Source organism: Salvia splendens, chromosome 8, assembly GCF_004379255.2.
Source record: "Salvia splendens isolate huo1 chromosome 8, SspV2, whole genome shotgun sequence".
Taxonomy (NCBI): domain Eukaryota; kingdom Viridiplantae; phylum Streptophyta; class Magnoliopsida; order Lamiales; family Lamiaceae; genus Salvia; species Salvia splendens.
Window position 1 is genome coordinate 29,673,044 of NC_056039.1, and position 18,864 is coordinate 29,691,907.

Here is an 18,864-nt window from a genome sequence, read left to right on the forward strand (position 1 = left end):
TTGGAACTTGGGAATTGGGATTCATTTCATTAGATATTTAATACTCCTACTAAATATCGTGAGTCGTTTAATTTTATGCAATTTTTGTAGTAATATTTTATTAAATATATTAAGATGTATATAAGTAAGCTTTAATTATGTGCCTTAAGAATAATCAAATCAATTTTGCTGTAATTAATAATAATATTTACCAATCAATCGTGAGTCATTTAATTTATTTAAATAATTAATTATATAATTAAAGTAATTAAAAAATAGATATTTAAGATGTATAAAAGAAATTGAATATAAAAGGGTAATTTTGTCCTTACAATTTTATATCTACAAAACTAATTTGTGTATCAAACAACATTTTAAAAAGACTATCTTGACACTATCTTATTTTCGGCCCGAAAACACTATCTCTATCTAGTTTTCTTGCACTATACTCTCATACCAATCAATCGCACCCTGAGTGTATAATATATACATGGAACATTATTTTGTGCGTCAAGTGAGAAGTGAAAAAAAAAAAGAATTGACTATATTTTTCTATAATTCGAGTTATACTTGATCTGAGATAGTGCATACCAATATTGTTTATTTAGTAAAAGATCTTCAATTCGATGTCATGGATTATCAAATTTTATTGGCCTCGATTGAAATGTACGACAATAAAAATTGTATTCACTGGGGTCAACGAGATCTATAAAAAAAATTTAGTGTTCTATTTTGAGTACTATTTTCAAATAATAACATTCTCTTTTCATTCAAATTAGAGCTTATTTACTTTTATTGATTACCATATAGTTTAATCATTTATCATTTAATTTCAATTTTATTAGTTAATAATGACTATATAAGTTTATAATTTCATAAGTAGGCTATATATATTTAAAAAATTATTTTTGGTCATATTTTTAAATGTGATTCTTTATATTGTTAGAGAATTTATTTTAAAATAAGCATAATGGAAATAACTAATGATGCAAAATCTGAGATAGTTATTATCGATTATGGAAATAAAAAGTGGCCATCGACTTAATTTATTATGAATTATAGCTAAATTCAACCAATTTTAATTTGACCAACCATATCACTGTACAAACCGAAATTTATTACAAATTGAAATTATCCGAACCAGTTTCAACATGAAACGCGTTGGTACGACCGATTGAACTCATTTCATACTAAAAGCTTCTAAAAAAATTTCATATCAAAGTTTATTGTAATTGATTAAAATTAAGTTGATGGATAACATTTTATTTAAGTATTTATTTAGTTATTTGGCACGATTAACTCTTCGCGAATTTGATAGTAGGACAAAATAACGAAATATATTGGGGTACGGGATTTGAATTCATTTATAGAATTATTAACTGATTTTTTCTCAACTTAGGAAATTTGAGCCAATATGAAGATAAAAAAATTATTTATTCTGATAAAAACATAATAAATTTTACTCCCTAGGAGAGGTGGGACTGATAGGCCTTGGGCCGTATTGACTTGAAAGTTAAAATAGCTCGAGGCCCATTAAGCTCCATAGAAATGGGCTAAATATAAAACAAAAAAAATACTACCCTAGCAGCCCAAATATAGAGCTACCGGCTCCGTCCAATCAAGCTATTGAAAGATAAATACTCATACATAACGAGAATAAGAGCATCCGCAGCGGTGGCGGTTGGCGCCACCGCCGTCCGTGCCAGCGGCAAGGCGAAGGACCGCCACCGCTGCAACCGCGCCGCTGGCACGGCGCTGCTCGATGTATCGAGCACGTCCGTGCCAGCGGACGCACACGTGGCGGTCTCCCATTCGCCAACGGCATAGCCGTTGGTTTCAAACATTTTTTTAATTTTTTTTTAAAAAAATCGGATTTTTATTAAAAAAATCGATAAAAAATAAAAAAAAAAATTTCACTTCCCCAAAAAATTATATCCGTTTATAACCGTTTTTCCCCACTTTTAATTTTTTTTTATTTTTTTTACCCCAAAAATACACACTTTCATCTATAAATACCCCCAATTTCACTCCAAAAAATTCACACTTTCACTACACAATTCTCATCATCAATCTCTCATATCCATTTTCATCTTCCTCTCACACCCTACAACACCACTATGTCCGGTAACGACGACAACCCAAGCGGCTCTCACGGTTGGAACCCCGAATGGTTCGGTTCGCAACCGTTTCATAGTCCGGAAACGGAATATTCGGCCCCTCCTCTCACCCAAGATTCGGGCGTTCCGAGTGGCTACCGGCCATACCCAATCGACGATCAAGGTGCCTCCGATGGGCGCTACGGGTGGACACCGGAGCCTAGGCCTCGCGCCCCTTCCCAAATGCCGAATCCTCCATCTCGCGCCGGTGTCCGCACACCGTACTCACCGGCGGAGATGGAAAGATTGTTCAAGGCGTACTTGGAAATCTCCGAAGATGCGGTGGTTGGAACGAACCAATCCGGAGATCACTTTTGGTGGCGCGTCTCTAGCCGGTACAATGCACACCGGCCGCCGGGAACGATCGAGCGCAACGAGAGTATGGTGCGCAACTGCATCGGCCGAGCCAACGAAGAAATTGGCAAGTTCAACGGCTATTTCATCCAGGAGTCCCGGAATGCCGGGAGCGGCCGAAGCGAGGTCGACATCATCACCGCCTCGCTGAGCACCTACCAATCCATGAACGGTAAGTCGTTCAAATATCTTAACGTTTGGCAGGAGACGCGGACGCACCCGAAGTATAAGGGAGGCATAACATCCTCCTCTAGCGGCTCCTCCAAACGCTCACGGTCGGCATCCCTATCCGACGCCGGCGAAGAAGTGGCTAGCCAACTCGCCGAAGCTAACTTGGGTAGCCCCGATGCCCAACCAAGCGGTTCCCGACGCCGACCGCAAGGTAGGAAGAAGGCGGCGGCCGAACGACGTCGCGCCGCGACTCCATCTGCCCCTGCTCCCGAACCCGCACCCTATGTTCCACCTCCACCCCCGAACAACTCGTTGTGGGCCCTTTTGGCCCAACTCAATATGGCCGATAGGTCAACTATGACCCCCACGCAACTTCAAACGCACGAGTCCATGATATTGGGTCTCCAAAAACAATTGGGGTTGGTGCCGCCGGATGCGTAGTCTTCCTCGGGTTATATTAGCCAATAATTATGTAATTTTTAATTTTTAGGAGTTTAATTATGTAATTTTTAATTTTTAGTATTTTAATTATGTAATTTTTAATTTTTAGGATTTTAATTATGTCTTTTTATTTTATTTGTAATTTGTTATTTTATTGTGGTTTTTTTAATGAATTTTAGTATTATGAAAATGTTTTTGTGTAATTGAATTTTATATTAATTGTGCTCGTCCTTGCGGAAGAGCACAGTTGTGGGTGTTGTGCTCTTGCCAGAGAGCAGGCATGAATAGTACCGCCCGGGCCCACAACCGTGCCGCTGGCAAGAGCACGGTTGTGGATGCTCTAAGAGTAGCGAATAATTGGAGATCAAATGCTTATATTGGGACACTAATTCTCTTAAAATATTTTTGATTATACAATAAACACAATTAAAGGAGAATTAACTGGACAGCGAGTGAAATGATAGTGTCATTGATAAGGGTAAACTTATCAATCATGGTTTCCCATCTATCCTAGATAATTCGAACCCCAAACTTATCAATTGGAGGAGAAACGTCTTATCAATTGAACTACGTATCATTGTTTAGTGATTTTGTTCTTGAGGTGTCAAGTACTAATTTTATCATTGTTTAGTGATTTTGTTCTTGAGGTGTCAAGTACTAATTTTTCGCACAAAATATTACTAGTACATTTTTAGTAGGCACGAGGAGGGGAGAAATACTTCCTCTTTTGATTTTAGGAAACATTATAAAAAGCCGACAATGGTTCAAATATGACTTAGAAAATAGATTAGAATTTAGCAAAAACCAATAATTATACTGTTATACGTATTATAAGTAGAGTGATGCTAAATGACCATAATGTGGCCGGCCATAAAGAGTTGATTTAGTACATTTACATGTATAAAAAATTAGAATTACCGATATAAACTTATATGTGTGTGAATGAACTTGTGAGTTGATACTTATCTTTGAATTCCATTACGTAAGCACATTAATATCACGAATTACTGTATACGTTGAGCAACAATCAAGAAATGACAGTAGCAATAAGTTGAGCAAAAATTATGAAAGAGCAACACTAACATGTTGAACAACATATAATGAAGATGATATAAAAGTAAAATCAAGTAGTATTAAACCAAAAATTTGAAAAAAAATCAATTTTTTGTTATTTAATTAATTTATGGCTGGCCATAATGTGGCCGCATAGCTTTATTCTTATAAATAACTATAACTAAGCCGAACAACCCCAAACATAATTAAAAATTCCCAAAACAATAAATTACAAATATCCAACACCCGACATATCCTAAATCTTATTGCTCGATCCTACACTAAATCCCGTAAATTAGATATTAGTTACCCTACCCGATGAGTATAGAGTCATATTATGATAAACCTGATACCCGACATCCGTTTCCCACCCTCATTTGCACGCGTAGTACACGAGCAAGTAATCCAATTATTTTCTCACTACAACATCCTTGTTGCCTCTCTCTCTGAGCGTGCACGTGATTTCTTTTCATTTTGAAATTGAGATTTTGAGCATGCTCAACCGTGCTCTCCATGAAGAGCATGCTCTTCACTATTCATAGCTCGGTCACACTTTTATTTACTCCATATTTTATTCCATGCTTTTAACTAAGGCATAACATCCATACCATGTTCTTCCTCAATAGCATGTTTTTCATTATTTATGGTCTCACTATTCTATTGTTCAATTTAAAAACTATAATTACTAATAAAAATTAATAAGAAAACTTCATTAAAAAATTGAAAATTACATAGTTTAAATCTTAAAAAATTTAAATTGCCCGATTAAAATTCTAAATATTTAAAATTGCGTAGTTTAAATCATAAATATTAAAAATACAAGCGATAAATTTAAAATTGCATAATTGGGTGATAAATGATGATATTTATAGTTGATTTGGCTGAGGATATAAAATGAAAAATAAAATTCAAAAATTCAAAAAACGCAAATAAAACAGCCATATTTTGTGAAGTGGGATTTTTTTAGAATTTTTTTAATTTTTTTTTAAAATTAATTAAAAATTATAAAAATGGCACTCACTCACGGGGTGTGTGTATGTACTCTTGCCAGTAAGCAAAGCTCACCTACAGGAGCCCAACGGCGAGCTTGCGACATGCCGTACCAACAGCACAAGCATGCTCATCCGCATGTCATGCATTGGGGTCTTGGGGATGCTCTTATATTGGATACTGTAATACAAATGGTACATTATGATTATTGAAGTAACTTGACAAAAGGTTCAGATCAATATGATGGTTAACTTGAATAAGTTAGCCATCATATTTTCCTATTTTAATTACCATCGAATCTTATTTGACTCTTTCTAGTTTTTCAATCTCAAATTCTTATGTACAAATAGTAGCGGATCCAGGCAAGTTAAACGACAAGAGGAGTATTAAATATTCTCTCCATCCTATCAAAAATGAAATATTTCTCCTTTTGAGTTGTCATATTAAAAATAAAATATTTCTTAATATGGAAATAACATAATCTCTACTTTTTCATTTTTCTTACTTTACTCTTCTTTCATTAATTTAAAAAGTAACACTACATAAAATCCAATACCGAAAACTAAATCTTTTATATTTATTTAGACGAATGGAGTACTAGCTATTTCACCTATTTTATTATAATTCCATGCTTTATGGTTAGAAGGGTGACACCATGAAACATCTTCCACAATGCAATATTAATTGTTAAGAGATATATCTATCATATTTACCTTATTTTTATAAAAAATTATTATTCAATAGAAAATAGCATTTGAAAAGGTATTGTATATTTTTTAATTTATGAAAATATACTTTTCCTTTTTATATAAAAGGAAAAAAGTTAGTTAATTTTATTTGCTTTTTAAGTTTATCTTTTTCTCTTAGGAATTTATTACTTTTAAATAAATATAATTATCTTTTTGAGAAGATAAATGAGAAATATATTATATCTGTCCCACAATTAAAGTTACATTTTACTATTTTAGTTTGTCACACAGTAATAGTCACATTTATCATAAATGGTAAGTAGGTCTCGCATACCACTAACTCACTTCACTCACATTTTATGGGACAGAAAGAGTAACTTTTTAATTATTTTTTTCGCCATGGGAAAAAAGGCCCTTAAAAGTTCCATTATGCATCATCGATTGTTAAGACATACAAGCGCAATGTACATTAATGCATAAAATACTGAAGTAATTAAATGGAATAAGTTGTACATGACACGGAATAAGTTGTACATGACACAGAGAATATACATTCTTTTATTTTTAGTCTATTTAACAAAAATATATAATTTCTAATTTTAAAAATTTTTTCTCTCTATTGAGGTGAGATCAATTTTTCATTAACAATATTTTTAATACTTTTTCTTTTTATTGTACATTAATTGTACATTTAAGCTTGTGTAATTAAGAATGCATATTTTTTTTTGGAACGAAATGATTAATTGCTTATAGTTTACCAGAAATGAATTATACTAATTAAGTGGAATAAGTTATTAGTTGCTACTAATATTCTTTACTAGAGTATAAAACATAGCGGCATATAATTGCCATAATAAATTAATGTATTTTTTAATGTCCCAAACATCAGAAAAGGAAAAACAAAATTAATAAACCTCCCTAAGAATATCCACATCTGTGCTCTTTGGTACTTTTTTACTCTCTATTCTTCCTCAAGAGCACAACACCCACATTCATGCTCTTCTGCAAGGACATGCTCAAGGGTCTCACCATTCTATTATTTAAATTAAATACTTCAATTACTAAAAACATTTCCACAATATTAAAATGCATTAAAAATATCCGATACCATTACAAATTACTAAAAAATTAAAAATTACATAATTAAAATCCTAAAAATTAAAAATTACATAATTAAATTCATAATATTAAAAAAACACACTACTCGTTGTCGAATTTCGCCCAAATGTGTTTGATTAGGTCTTCTTGTAGCTCAGTGTGGGTTCTGGTATCACGCATTGTGTGTGTATTGTTTCGATCCTCTCGTCCACCGTCGTATGCACTCCTCGGCGTGGGGGAGACCTCGCGGTTGAGCATCCGACTTCATCCTCGTCGTAAAAGTTAGCCGTCCTCGGTCCTTCGTCAGCTATAATCATGTTGTGCAAGATAATACACGTGTACATGATGTCAGCGATATTCTTAACGTACCACAGCCAAGACGGGGCCTTCACAATGTTGAATCGGGCTTGAAGGACCCCAAAAGCTCTTTCGACGTCTTTCCGAGTAGACTCTTGACGCTGCGCAAAAAGATCCTGTCTCGGGTCTTGAGGATTGCTGAACGTCTTCACGAAAGTAGACCACCTTGGGTAGATACCATCAGCGAGATAGTAACCCATGTGCTATGCATTTCCGTTGACGGTGAAGTTGATTGCCGGTGCTACACCATTCGAAACATCATTGAAGAGTGGTGAAGAATAGAGCACGTTCAAGTCGGTGTTGGATCCAACAACACTGAAATATGCATGTCAAATCCATAGGCGGTAGTCGACGACCGCTTCAAGGATAAGCGTTGGGCCTCCGCCTTTGTGGCCGTTTAAGTATTGCCCCCTCCTAGCAGTCGGACAATTCTTCCACTTCTAATGCATGCAGCCAATGCTGTCAAGCATACCGGGAAAACCGTAGACTGTTTCGTGAAGATGAAGCAGCCGTTGACAATCTTCGGTGGTGGGTGCCCGAAGGAATTCCTCACCGAAAGCAGAACGAATGTCGTCGCAAAAATTTTTGAGGCATAGGATTCCAGTTGACTCACCCACATTCAAATACTCGTCGAAGAGGTCAGCCGTTTTCCCAGTAGCAAGTTGTTGGATGGCACAAGTACACTTCTGCAATGCCGAGAGACTATGCCGACCGGTTGCGCCTCTACTTGATTGAAAGTATTCAACACGGGCGGACAATGTGTTGACAATACGCATAAACAACCGTTTTGATATGCGAAAACGGCGCCAGGAGTAATCTTGCAGAAACCGCGGCTGGTCGGAAAAATAGTCGGCAACGAGCCTTTCGCTGGCTCCCTCCCGGTCACGAGGTATGTAGCGACGAATTGATCTAGTTGGTCGAGGAGGAGGGGCGGAGGTGGTGGTGGCGACATATGCTTCATAGGCGGCACGATATTGTTCATAGTATTCTTATTCTTCGCGCTCCGCTTCAGCCATGATATCGGTGAAATTCATTTTTAGAGAGGGTTTGAGTGAGAGGGGAAGATGTAGAGGAAGACGTAGATGAGTTGTATGAACAATGATGAATAAGAGATAAATTTGATGCGAAAAATGGATGATGAATGTGTGTATTTATAGATGATTTTTGGGTTTTAAAAAATAAATTTTTTTCGAAAAAGGTAAAAAAAATGGCTATATTTTTGGGAATCTAGAAATATTTTTTTTTATTTTTGGTATTATTTTCGATTTAAAAAATATTCCAACGGAAAATCCATTGGCAAAGAGAAACGCGTCACGTCGCCTGCTCAGAGACACAAACGAGCTCTATGCATCGAGCAGCGCCGTACCAGTTGCGAGATCGCAGTGGCGAGCAGGGAGGCTAGGGATGTCAATGCAGCCCGCAACCCGTGGGCTGACCCGAATAACCAGCCAAATTTATAGGGTTAGGGTTGAAAATTTCTAGCCCGATAAAATTACAACCCGATTAGCCCGCAACCCGTTAGGGTCAGACCCGAAAACCCGATGGGCTGGCCCGAAAACCCGATAAAATTTCTATTGTTCTATTTGTTTGACTCCGAATTGGACAATTTCATTGATTATTTTTATAATATAGATAACTAAAAAAATAACATTCAATTTTATATTAAACATATAAATTATATATTAAATTTTTATTAATATAATAATAATAAATAAATAAATTAGAAACTTCTAATTCATTAATAAATATTTAAATTTATAAACATGTTTTAAAACATGCTTTAAAATATTTAAATTTATATTTTATTTTACACAAATCTCAAATATTAGTATTTGATCATGTTTGTGTTTGAGTTTTAAGTATAAATCTCAAATTTATCATAACTAAATATTTATATTTTATAAATATAACTAATTTTCGTCATTATTTATTGGATTAATCGCATGTTAATTTTATCGGTAGCAACCCGATTAACCCGCTGGGCCAGCCCGAAACCCGAGCGTTTAGGGTTAGGGTTGAACTTTTATAACCCGAAAAAATCTCAACCCGATTAGCCCGCACCCGATTGACCCGCAACCCGAGTAGGGTTGGCCCGAAATCCGGTGGGCCGGCCCGATTGACATCCCTAAGGGAGGCGCTGCGCCAGCGGCACGGACGCCGTCCGTCTCAGCGAGCTCCGCGGATGCTCTAATACCGCCGGTATATATCGGATAACAGGAGAAATGAACCGCCATTTGCTTAACCCTAATAATAACTCCACCGGTTCCTCTCTTCTTCGTCACTCTCTTGTCGCCGTCCCAGTGTAAAAATTACATACAACACCTGTCGGAGTGTTTTCTCTCACCAATCTTTGCGCCTCAGCTGTTTCGCCCATAACTCGTAAAAGGTTCGATCTTTAATTTTCGAGAAATTTCAGTTGATTGTATTGATGGTTTGTGAGTATATTTTTTCTTAATTGATATGATTCTGAAGTAATTGGTTCCCTATATTCGTAATTGGTCTGTTGTAGAGAGGAGTTATCGAAAGTTGAAGAGCTTTCGAGTCCAGACGCAGCGGAACTCCATGGAGGATTGGGGTACTTTCTATGTCGATTTCTTTTTTCAATTACCTCGATCGATTTTAGGGTGGTTGTTGAATTGTAGTATTTTCTTTGTTCATCGTGTTCATCATTTATACAACTAGTTTCTGTACCCTATTTGATCGATGGCTTTGGCTTTTGTAGATTGTGATTATTTGTGGTTGATATCTGACTCTAGATTGGCTATAACTGAATCGCTCTCAGATTGTTTACCATTCTTTCTTTCGGTTAGCTATTTTATCGACAACTTTCATCATATGATTTTGGCTTCTGATAGATCTATAATTCACCTTTTGATATTTGAATTAGTTATGCCAGTTTCATCAGTAGCAAAATTCCAGTTCTCAGAATTCATGAGAAAATTACCAAAAATTTGGGTTGAGGATCTGAACTTCTTGGCATGGTTAGATCTCCTGTGATTTCTAATAAATGTCAATTGTAACAGTTTGGCTCTAGATACCGATTGCTCTCGCTGAAACTGTTCCCTGAATATCTCAAGAATTGTATGGATTACTCTGACTGGACAATAACAAGATGTTTGTTCGCTTTCACAACTAGAATACACCCTAAACATCTCGTCTTGCCTTTCTTGTTTTTTGTTGAGTAATGAATGTAACGTGGTTTGCTCTGTTACTTTTCCAATATCTTAATGTAATGACCCTTTTGTGCTTCAGAAGATGAGCCTGTTCCAGATCTCTTAAGCAAAAAGGAGCTTCTGAAGAGCAATTGGGATGATGAGGATTTGGACGAAGATGGTATCAAGGATTCTTGGGAAGATGAAGAGGAGCCTGCGAAGGTACGCTAAGCACTATTTGGTTGCATTGCTGCTCTTAACTTTCTTGTATGTTATGGTACTTATCATTATCCAAATTTATGTCGTCAGCCGCTTCCACCTCCTGAAAAGGCTGTTAAAAAGACTGCATCAAAACCAGAAGAAAAGAAGGTGAAAGCTGTTGAAGCCATAAAAGAGGTGCCTTTAGATCCTTTAGAAGAAAAACTTCGGCAGCAGAGGTAGTCTTATGCTCTGCATTTGAATTTTTAGGCCATCTTCATTCTTGTGCTACCAAAGTCGAAGCAATATATTCTTTTATTCAATTTACGAACATATTTCATACTATAGTTTTCATCTCTAGTTCTTGCAGTTGTTGGGGGTAGGGGTGGTTGACATCATTGAACTCAGGAATTATCTTCCACTCCGAAAGAACCATTCACTGAACTCAGGAATTATTTTTCGGCCAGCTTCGTTCTCGTGCTACCAAAGTTGAAGCAATACATTTTGCTATTCAATTTATGCACATATTTCATACTAGAGTTTCTATTTCTAGTTCTTGTAGTTGTGGGGGTAGGGGTGGTTGACATCATTCAACTTAGGAATTATTTTCCTCTCCTAAAGAAACAGTCACTGAACTTCCATTAGCTGCAGTCACAGTTTTATAATAATGCAAATAACTAATTTTCATTAACATCAGTTACTAACACGGAATATCTATCAATACACGTGTTTCGCTTCTACAGGCTTGTTGAGGAAGCTGATTTTAAGGCTACTACAGAATTGTTTTCCAAGAAGGGTGATGAAAAGACTCTGGATAATTTTATTCCAAACAGTGAGAATGACTTTTTGGAATATGCAGAACTCATCTCTCATAAACTTCGTCCATACGAGGTTCGTGATATTTGCCTCACTATACCTGTTTATTTTGCATTTGTTGTAAAGAAGTTTGATGACTCGTACATTTCTCTATTACAGAAAAGCTATCACTACATTGGTCTGCTCAAGTCTGTTATGAGGTTATCATTGACTTCTTTGAAAGGAGCAGATGCCAAAGAAGTTGCCTCATCTGTTACTGCAATCGCAAACGAAAAGATAAAAGCTGAAAAAGAAGCCAATGCAAGCAAAAAGAAGACAGGTTTGTCACTTCTCAGTTGCATCCTACATTAGTGAATTTGATTTATCGAGATGGAGTTCTAGTTTTATGACAAGTTATATATTGCTTACAGTTGGAAAGAAGAAACAATTGCATGTTGGCAAACAAGAAGATGATGCAGTGGTGGTTGATGGTTATGATGGTTATGATGACTATGATTTTATGTGAGCCGACATTGTTTCATATGAGCACATGAAGAGAATCCTGCGGCCTGTTTCATTGTATGCTAATTGAAAGATTGGGAGATGGACTGTTAACATTTTTTGTTTTTTGATGCAATAACTGAATAAGGAGATCTACGTTGAGATTTTGTTTTAATGTATGCTGGTTGGATGGTTCCTTTGGGGTATCTATATTGGAGGTGGTATCAGGTATGTGTAAAATTTGGTATATAAGTTCTAATTTATTTATTTTACCTTCCATTACTAACTAGACCAAAAAGTACTATACATTTGAATGACTCATTTTACTTTCTTATGCTTTGGTATTCGAGAGGCAAGGCTTCGGTTGGACAGGGGAGTGTGACTGTGTGAGAGGGCATGCTTTTGTCATATTCTCTCTCTGCTTCCTTGTTGTAACTTGTAAGAACCAAACTTTCAAATGGCTTCAGCCTTCAGAATATGTAATGGCCTATTTTTTTTCGCATTTATCAAGGTGTTTTGCCTTTCATAGGACCTAGTAATATTATATACATGTATATTTTTGCAAAATTATAAATTTTTATGTGTATCGCATTGTATTCTACTCCCACACAAATGATTTGAATTTTTTGGGCAGAAAATTTTTAAAAATTATATTTATCGAGTTAAATTGATTGTGAATAAAGTATGGTAGAAATTAAATAGAAGAGATAAAAAGAGAGTAAAATAAATGAGAAAATAAAATAAGAGAGAATTTATATATATATATATATATATATATATATATATATATATATATATATATATATATAGGGTTGCGTTAAAGATAGAACCATTCTTAAGTGTAGAACATAGAACTCTACATATTTTATTCATTGGATGAGGAAAAAATGACGATCAAGATTAAAAATCATACATATTAGACTATGTTTTCACGACATTCCGGACTCAACATGTGAAAAAACTCACATGTTGATGGAAGAATGAAGGAAACGAAGAAGAGTCCATGCATGCTTTATTTTTTCACTTATCTGCATTCACCCATTAATAATAGTTTTGATTGTAATGGGAAGTTGTTGTGCAAATCAACACCATTGGATTAAAAGATCTAACTACCTCCGTTTGACATTTGTTCTACGTTTAAGAATGGTTCTACGTTTAAGAATGGTTCTATGTTTAAGAATGGTTCTATCTTGATCACAATCCTATATATATATATATATATATATATAGGTGTGATAAAATACAAACTGTAGAGAGACATGCTAACTTTTTAAATCGGTATCTATAACAAAATTATAGATAATTTAGTACTTTGATTAAAAAACTTTAAAAAGCATGGCCCATAATCTAAAGACGGTCTACATAATTATTCCTTTTCTTGCACCTTCTTCACTTCGGAGTCAACTAAATTTTGGGAACACGCGTTTTCTCTAACAACATTTTTTTATATTTTGAATAAAAGTAATAGCCTAGAGTTTTTGCAAACGACTAAAATAATAGTAGTACACTAAATTTAATTATTCATATATATTGGATGTACGTCTAGAATTCCAATCATATGCTCTGCATGATCAACAAACATACCAAAAACAAGTTTACAATTTACAACAATCCAATATGAGTATCCACTATTAAGGAGTACGTCCCTAATAGCCCCGCTCCTTTTTTGTTTACAGCCCCAATTTTTTTTGTCCGCGCCCAAAAAAAAGTTTCCGCCACTATAAGCGGACACTTCCAATAGCCCCAAAATTTTATAACCAATTTTCATTTTAATTACACAAAATTCGAAACTGCTTCTTTCTCTCTTCTTCCTTCTTCCTTCTTCCTTCTCCCATCTCCCTCTAAACCCTAAAAATGTCGAGAAAAAAAAAATCGCAGGGGTGGCCGGCGATCGGGGACCGGCGTGGTGCGTCCTCGCACAAAACACGCCGAAGCCTCTTCCGCCCCGGAAATTTTGTGCGCCTCGGGGCGGACGTCCTCCCCACTATAATCTGGCGGGAAGGCGGCGCGCTGCCCCTATAGTGGATACCCTAAGCTTCACAAGTAAACTATACTAGTTGTATTAATTATACATTTTGCACGTATAAACTGACTACTAGTAACCTCCAATCAAATCACATAATTGCAGAACTAGTCAGAAAAAATGACAATAATTCCCATCAAAATCAACACAACAATTTTTACTAGAGTCGTTGTGTCTGTCTCCGGCGACCTGCCGCTAATGTTGTCGCCGTCTGCTTCTCGACCTTAGAAAGAGAGAATGCGTGAGAGATAGTTAGAGAGAGCCATTGTAGTACCACCACAACAATAATTACAACTTACTGCCTACCAAACATGATGTATTAGTATCAATTAGAGCCATCAAACTCAATTAATTTTTTAAGAACCGAGATAGTTTCTTATCGAGTTCATATTTATTAGATTTAAAAATTAAAAATATGTTTCAAATAAAGTGTGCTACGTCTTGTTGAAATTTTACAAAAAGTAGTAACAAACCATACCAAAGAACAATTTTTAGAAGAGAAGAAAATAAATTACAAAACAACATACTATAAATTGTTAGAGCATCCACATCCGTGCTCTTGCCAACAAGCACGGATGTGGGCCCGGACCCACTTTTACTCTCTGCTCTTAGGCAAGAGCACAACAACCACATCCGTGCTCTTCCGCAAGGATATGTTCAATGGTCCCACCATTCTATTATTCAATTTAAATAAAATATTTCCACAATATTAAAATGTATTAAAAATACCCAAAATACTATTACTAATTACTAAAAAATTAAAAATTACATAATTAAAATCCTAAAAATTAAAAATTACATAATTAAATTCATAAGTGACCGAATTTCGTCCAAATGGACGATGAAAGGGTGTATTTATATATAATTTTGGAATTAATTTTTTTTAAATTTCAAAAAAAAATAAAAAAACAGTAATAAATGACTATATTTTTGGGAATACAAAAATATATATTTTTTAATTTTTGGTATTATTTTCGATTTTTTAAAAAAAAAGAAAAAGAAGAAAATGACAACGGCCAATAGAAACGTGCCACGTCGCCCTGCCAGCGGCAAGAGTGCAACGACGGAAAAGCGTGTCCTTACCGCTGGCACAGATGGACGGACGGACAATTCCCACCGCTGCGGATGCAAGGGAATTCAACGTGTCCGAATGTTTCAATTTTCCATTGCCACTAGGGAGAGTTTTTTTGTCCATGTCTTTTTAATTGTTTTTAAAATAGGCACTAAGCAGTGGTTTTGTTAGATAATTAACAAAACTTTTCCTGCAAAAAAACAATTAACAAAACCATTCAACCAACCAAAGCGGAGAATCCAAATCCAACAAGAAATCAAATTCCTTTGGGTTCAAAACACTTGTATGATTTGGGAAGAGCTTAGATTATCTCATATTGATTGGATTGAATTGAATTGAATGGAGCAGGATGGATGCATATTGTCTGACCAAGTACGCACCAACGGCCGCACAACGACGGCGACACTTTCCACCGCCGGTCAACTCCAGTGGGACTACCACCGGCTGGACATCGAGAAGCAGGTATTAGGTTTCTCCGTCGACGGATTGAAGATCAAATTTAGAGCGGTTGTGGAAGCCGAAGCTGGAATCTGCTGCTGCACTAGTAAATCCGCCCTGATTAGGAAGACCTTCACGCTGGAGTTATTATCGAATGATTCTCTTCGAATCTGGACTGAAAAACTTCAGGATTATCTGGATTCACTAGGTAATCACAACACTTATGCTGTAATTTGGATGGTAGGAATTTCAATTTCATCAGCCTTGGACGAAATACGTCTGTTATTCATGTTCCAATTTTGCGTGTTTTGGATTCAGGCAGGCCGAAACGGCTGTTTGTATTTGTGAATCCCTACGGAGGGAAGAAATCGGCGTCGAAGATTTTTCAAAATGACGTGAAGCCCTTACTCGATGATGCGAGCGTGGAGTATACCGTACAAGGTAGGCGTTCGTCTCTTTTCCTTCTCTGTTTGCAGTCGATGAGTTTGAAAAATGGATGGTTGTTGATGTGTTGGGGTTTATGATGATATTTAGAAACCAAACACCAGTTGCACGCTAAGGAAGTCGTTCAGACGCTGGATCTGGCAAAATTTGATGGGATTGTTTGCGTTAGTGGAGATGGAGTTCTAGTGGAGGTAGGCCGGTATTTATAGCGGCATATATACTTATTTTGTTATTCATGAACTTTTGTAATGCAACTACCTACCCAGATTAAGAAATTGTGGTTTTCTTTCTGATTTATTTCGATGATATATTAAATAAAATCCTCAAACTGTGAATCCTCAAACTACATACATCAATTTATTTATTGATCAATTTTCAGTCTCCAATTAGAAGTAACGAACAATGTCTTAAATTGTCCACTTTGTTAACACATTCGGGTTCTAGTAGGTGCTAAATGGACTGCTCATTAGGGAGGACTGGGAGAAGGCAATAAGGATACCTCTTGGAGCAGTACCTGCAGGTCTGACTCATTTTAGATTAGTTTATGTTTTACCATAGATAAAGACAATAGCTCTATGTTTACGAGTTCAAAATTCGAACTTGATACGATACAATATCCAGGAACTGGAAATGGCATGGCAAAGTCGCTTCTAGATTCACATGGTGAACCATGTGCAGCATCTAATGCTGCTCTTTTTATTATTCGAGGTAGATTGTATTCTCATTTAATTCATTGCCAGTGTTTTGAAATTTTTTTTTGAAACTACTGTAAGTAAGTTCTTGCTTGCAAATTGCAGGGCATAAGTGCTCACTGGATATAGCTACTATATCACAAGGGGAAACTAGATTTTTTAGCATGTTAATGCTGGCATGGGGTATGTGATTATCAATCTATTGGAGCACTAGTCTCAACAGCTCAATTTATGTTCATTTCTAAGTCATATACTAATTACTTTAACTTAGTCAACCGAGTTGTTGGTCATGATTATGCAATATGTTAGTGGTAATGTATGGATAATGCATGTGATCATCAATCTTTTGGAGCACTAGTCTCAAGTCTCAACAGCTTAAATTATGTTCAGATTTCTAAGTCATATAGATAACTACTTTAACGTAGTCAACCAAGTTGTTGGTCATGATTATAAAATATGCTAGTGGTAATGTATGAATTTTGGGGTAAATCAATACAGGTCTTGTGGCTGATATTGATATTGAGTCTGAGAAATACAGATGGATGGGAAGTGCTCGATTGGATTTCTACGTAAGTTTGCATTGAAATCTTACTGGATAACGATAAAACAGAGTACACCTATATTATTATTGCATAGCTCATACTATACAATTTTATACACTGTATGTGTTGCATACTCTCTACACGAAAGCATCATTCATTTGTATCCTGAGAAGTGTTCTCATTATGTGATAGAGTGATAGGCGACAAACAATCTTTTGCATTTCTGTTTTCCTTGATTAATTTATTTATTGAGACGGCTTACAACTTTTTACCATTATGTTTCTAATGTTTCTAGCAGTTTGGAAGTGGTAATCAAGGTATTCCTAAAAAGTTGTTATTTCTTCTGTTGCTATTTTATTCTATGTGGGTGTTATCATGTCGATTCTCATGAAAGATACATCCTTGTCCAAGAAACTATTTCTTCACTAAAAATAATGGGGTTTCCTTATATTTTTTAGGGTCTTCAACGAATATTTGGTCTCAGGAGGTACAACGGCAATATAATTTTTGTGCCAGCACCGGGTTATGAATCTTATGGAGAGCCATTAGATCTAGAAAAGAATATAATTATAGATGATGAAAGTGCAATTAAATCGGAGGATGGACTTGTTAGGGATCCAGCGTATGGCTATCAGGGTCCTAAAGTTGATATAAAGAGTTTAAACTGGCGGATGATTGACGGACCTTTTGTTTCAGTCTGGCTCCATAATGTACCTTGGGGAGCTGAAGATACTAAAGCAGCCCCTGATGCCGAGGTCTATTCCCTCCATTTATTCTCTTTTCTGTTATTTTGCCTCACCACTGTAATTTTACAGTCCAACTCTATTATTTTCATATCAAGAGGTAATTAAGTATAATTGTTACGAGTAATAACTCCACTCCATCCTTTTCGTTATCCATCTACAGTTTTCAGATGGGTGTTTGGACCTGATCATGATAAAGGAAACTCCCAAACTGCCATTGCTAAAGTTGATGACTGAATTAAACAGTGGAGGCCATGTTAAATCCCCTTATGTTTCTTATCTGAAGGTGCACTCAGAGTTTTGATTTCTGATCTCGTTTCCGCTTTTTTTACCCATCAGTATTTTCTTCTTGCAATATTTATTAGTACCTTTGGAATTACTTCCAAAGTACCCTATAGCTGGATTCCCCTCTATCTTTGTTAGCAACACTTTTCCTTACTATATTTTGTATTGGTTTGTAACTACAGGTGAAGGCATTCATTTTGCAGCCTGGTCCACGAACCGATGACCCAACTAAAGCTGGGATCATAGATGTGGATGGAGAAGTTTTGGCCAGAGGGAGTGGAGCATACAAGTGTGAAGAAGATACATTGATGAGATACGACAGATTACTTATTAGAGTTGATCAAGGTTTGGCTACTTTATTTACTCCGCATTAGCATAATCTGAATGTGATTTATTTATTAATCATGTATACCTGTATTTGTGATCCTTTTATTATAACCTGATGCAACTATAAATAAGAGAGTTTGATTTCGAATCTTGGTGTATGCTCTGATTAGCACTGCAATAGCTGCTGGTTCATCCCAAATTTTGGAATTATACTTATATGTATCTTTTCAGTGCGTTTATGTGTATGCAAATTGGTCCCCTGTAATCAACTTTTAATACATCAGAGTTTCATCGTATAGTTTTTTTAACTTGTCAGACAGTGGTTGCACACTTAAATTAGTGTGGTTAATAAAATAAAGTATAT

At 35.8% G+C, this 18,864-nt stretch overlaps 2 protein-coding genes across 4 annotated transcripts; both read left to right on the forward strand.

Moving 5' to 3' along the window:
• Positions 1-9,474: 9,474 nt before the first annotated feature.
• LOC121745163 (eukaryotic translation initiation factor 3 subunit J-A-like) lies at positions 9,475-12,533 on the forward strand. Of its 3 annotated transcripts, none has more exons than XR_006038788.1 (8): positions 9,475-9,674; positions 9,798-9,863; positions 10,541-10,662; positions 10,750-10,877; positions 11,382-11,529; positions 11,614-11,773; positions 11,865-12,162; positions 12,285-12,533. XR_006038788.1 is itself a non-coding variant. In XM_042138962.1 (7 exons), the coding sequence occupies exons 2-7, from the start codon at positions 9,851-9,853 to the stop codon at positions 11,957-11,959; spliced, it is 666 nt and encodes a 221-aa protein (XP_041994896.1). In that variant the 5' UTR covers positions 9,475-9,674; positions 9,798-9,850; the 3' UTR covers positions 11,960-12,533. The 3 variants fall into 3 exon arrangements, 1 of the variants encoding a protein (XP_041994896.1); XR_006038787.1 differs by having other exon boundaries at positions 12,292-12,533; XM_042138962.1 differs by having other exon boundaries at positions 11,865-12,533.
• A 2,647-nt stretch (positions 12,534-15,180) lies between these two features.
• On the forward strand, positions 15,181-18,648 carry LOC121745176 (sphingosine kinase 1-like). The gene is made up of 10 exons (XM_042138980.1): positions 15,181-15,675; positions 15,786-15,908; positions 16,002-16,102; positions 16,359-16,431; positions 16,533-16,619; positions 16,709-16,786; positions 17,102-17,172; positions 17,604-17,900; positions 18,052-18,174; positions 18,356-18,648. The coding sequence occupies exons 1-10, from the start codon at positions 15,369-15,371 to the stop codon at positions 18,545-18,547; spliced, it is 1,452 nt and encodes a 483-aa protein (XP_041994914.1). The 5' UTR covers positions 15,181-15,368; the 3' UTR covers positions 18,548-18,648.
• Positions 18,649-18,864: the final 216 nt, after the last annotated feature.

Bases quoted from the DNA above. Each gene is read 5' to 3' on its own strand.
- LOC121745163 (XM_042138962.1), top strand. The intron at 10,663-10,749 runs GTACGCTAAGCA...TTATGTCGTCAG, and splicing joins ATGAAGAGGAGCCTGCGAAG to CCGCTTCCACCTCCTGAAAA. The intron at 11,774-11,864 runs GTTTGTCACTTC...TATTGCTTACAG, and splicing joins TGCAAGCAAAAAGAAGACAG to TTGGAAAGAAGAAACAATTG.
- LOC121745176 (XM_042138980.1), top strand. From the start codon at position 15,369: ATGGAGCAGGATGGATGCATATTGTCTGACCAAGTACGCACCAACGGC. The intron at 15,909-16,001 runs GTAGGCGTTCGT...GATGATATTTAG, and splicing joins CGTGGAGTATACCGTACAAG to AAACCAAACACCAGTTGCAC. The intron at 16,620-16,708 runs GTAGATTGTATT...TGCAAATTGCAG, and splicing joins TGCTCTTTTTATTATTCGAG to GGCATAAGTGCTCACTGGAT.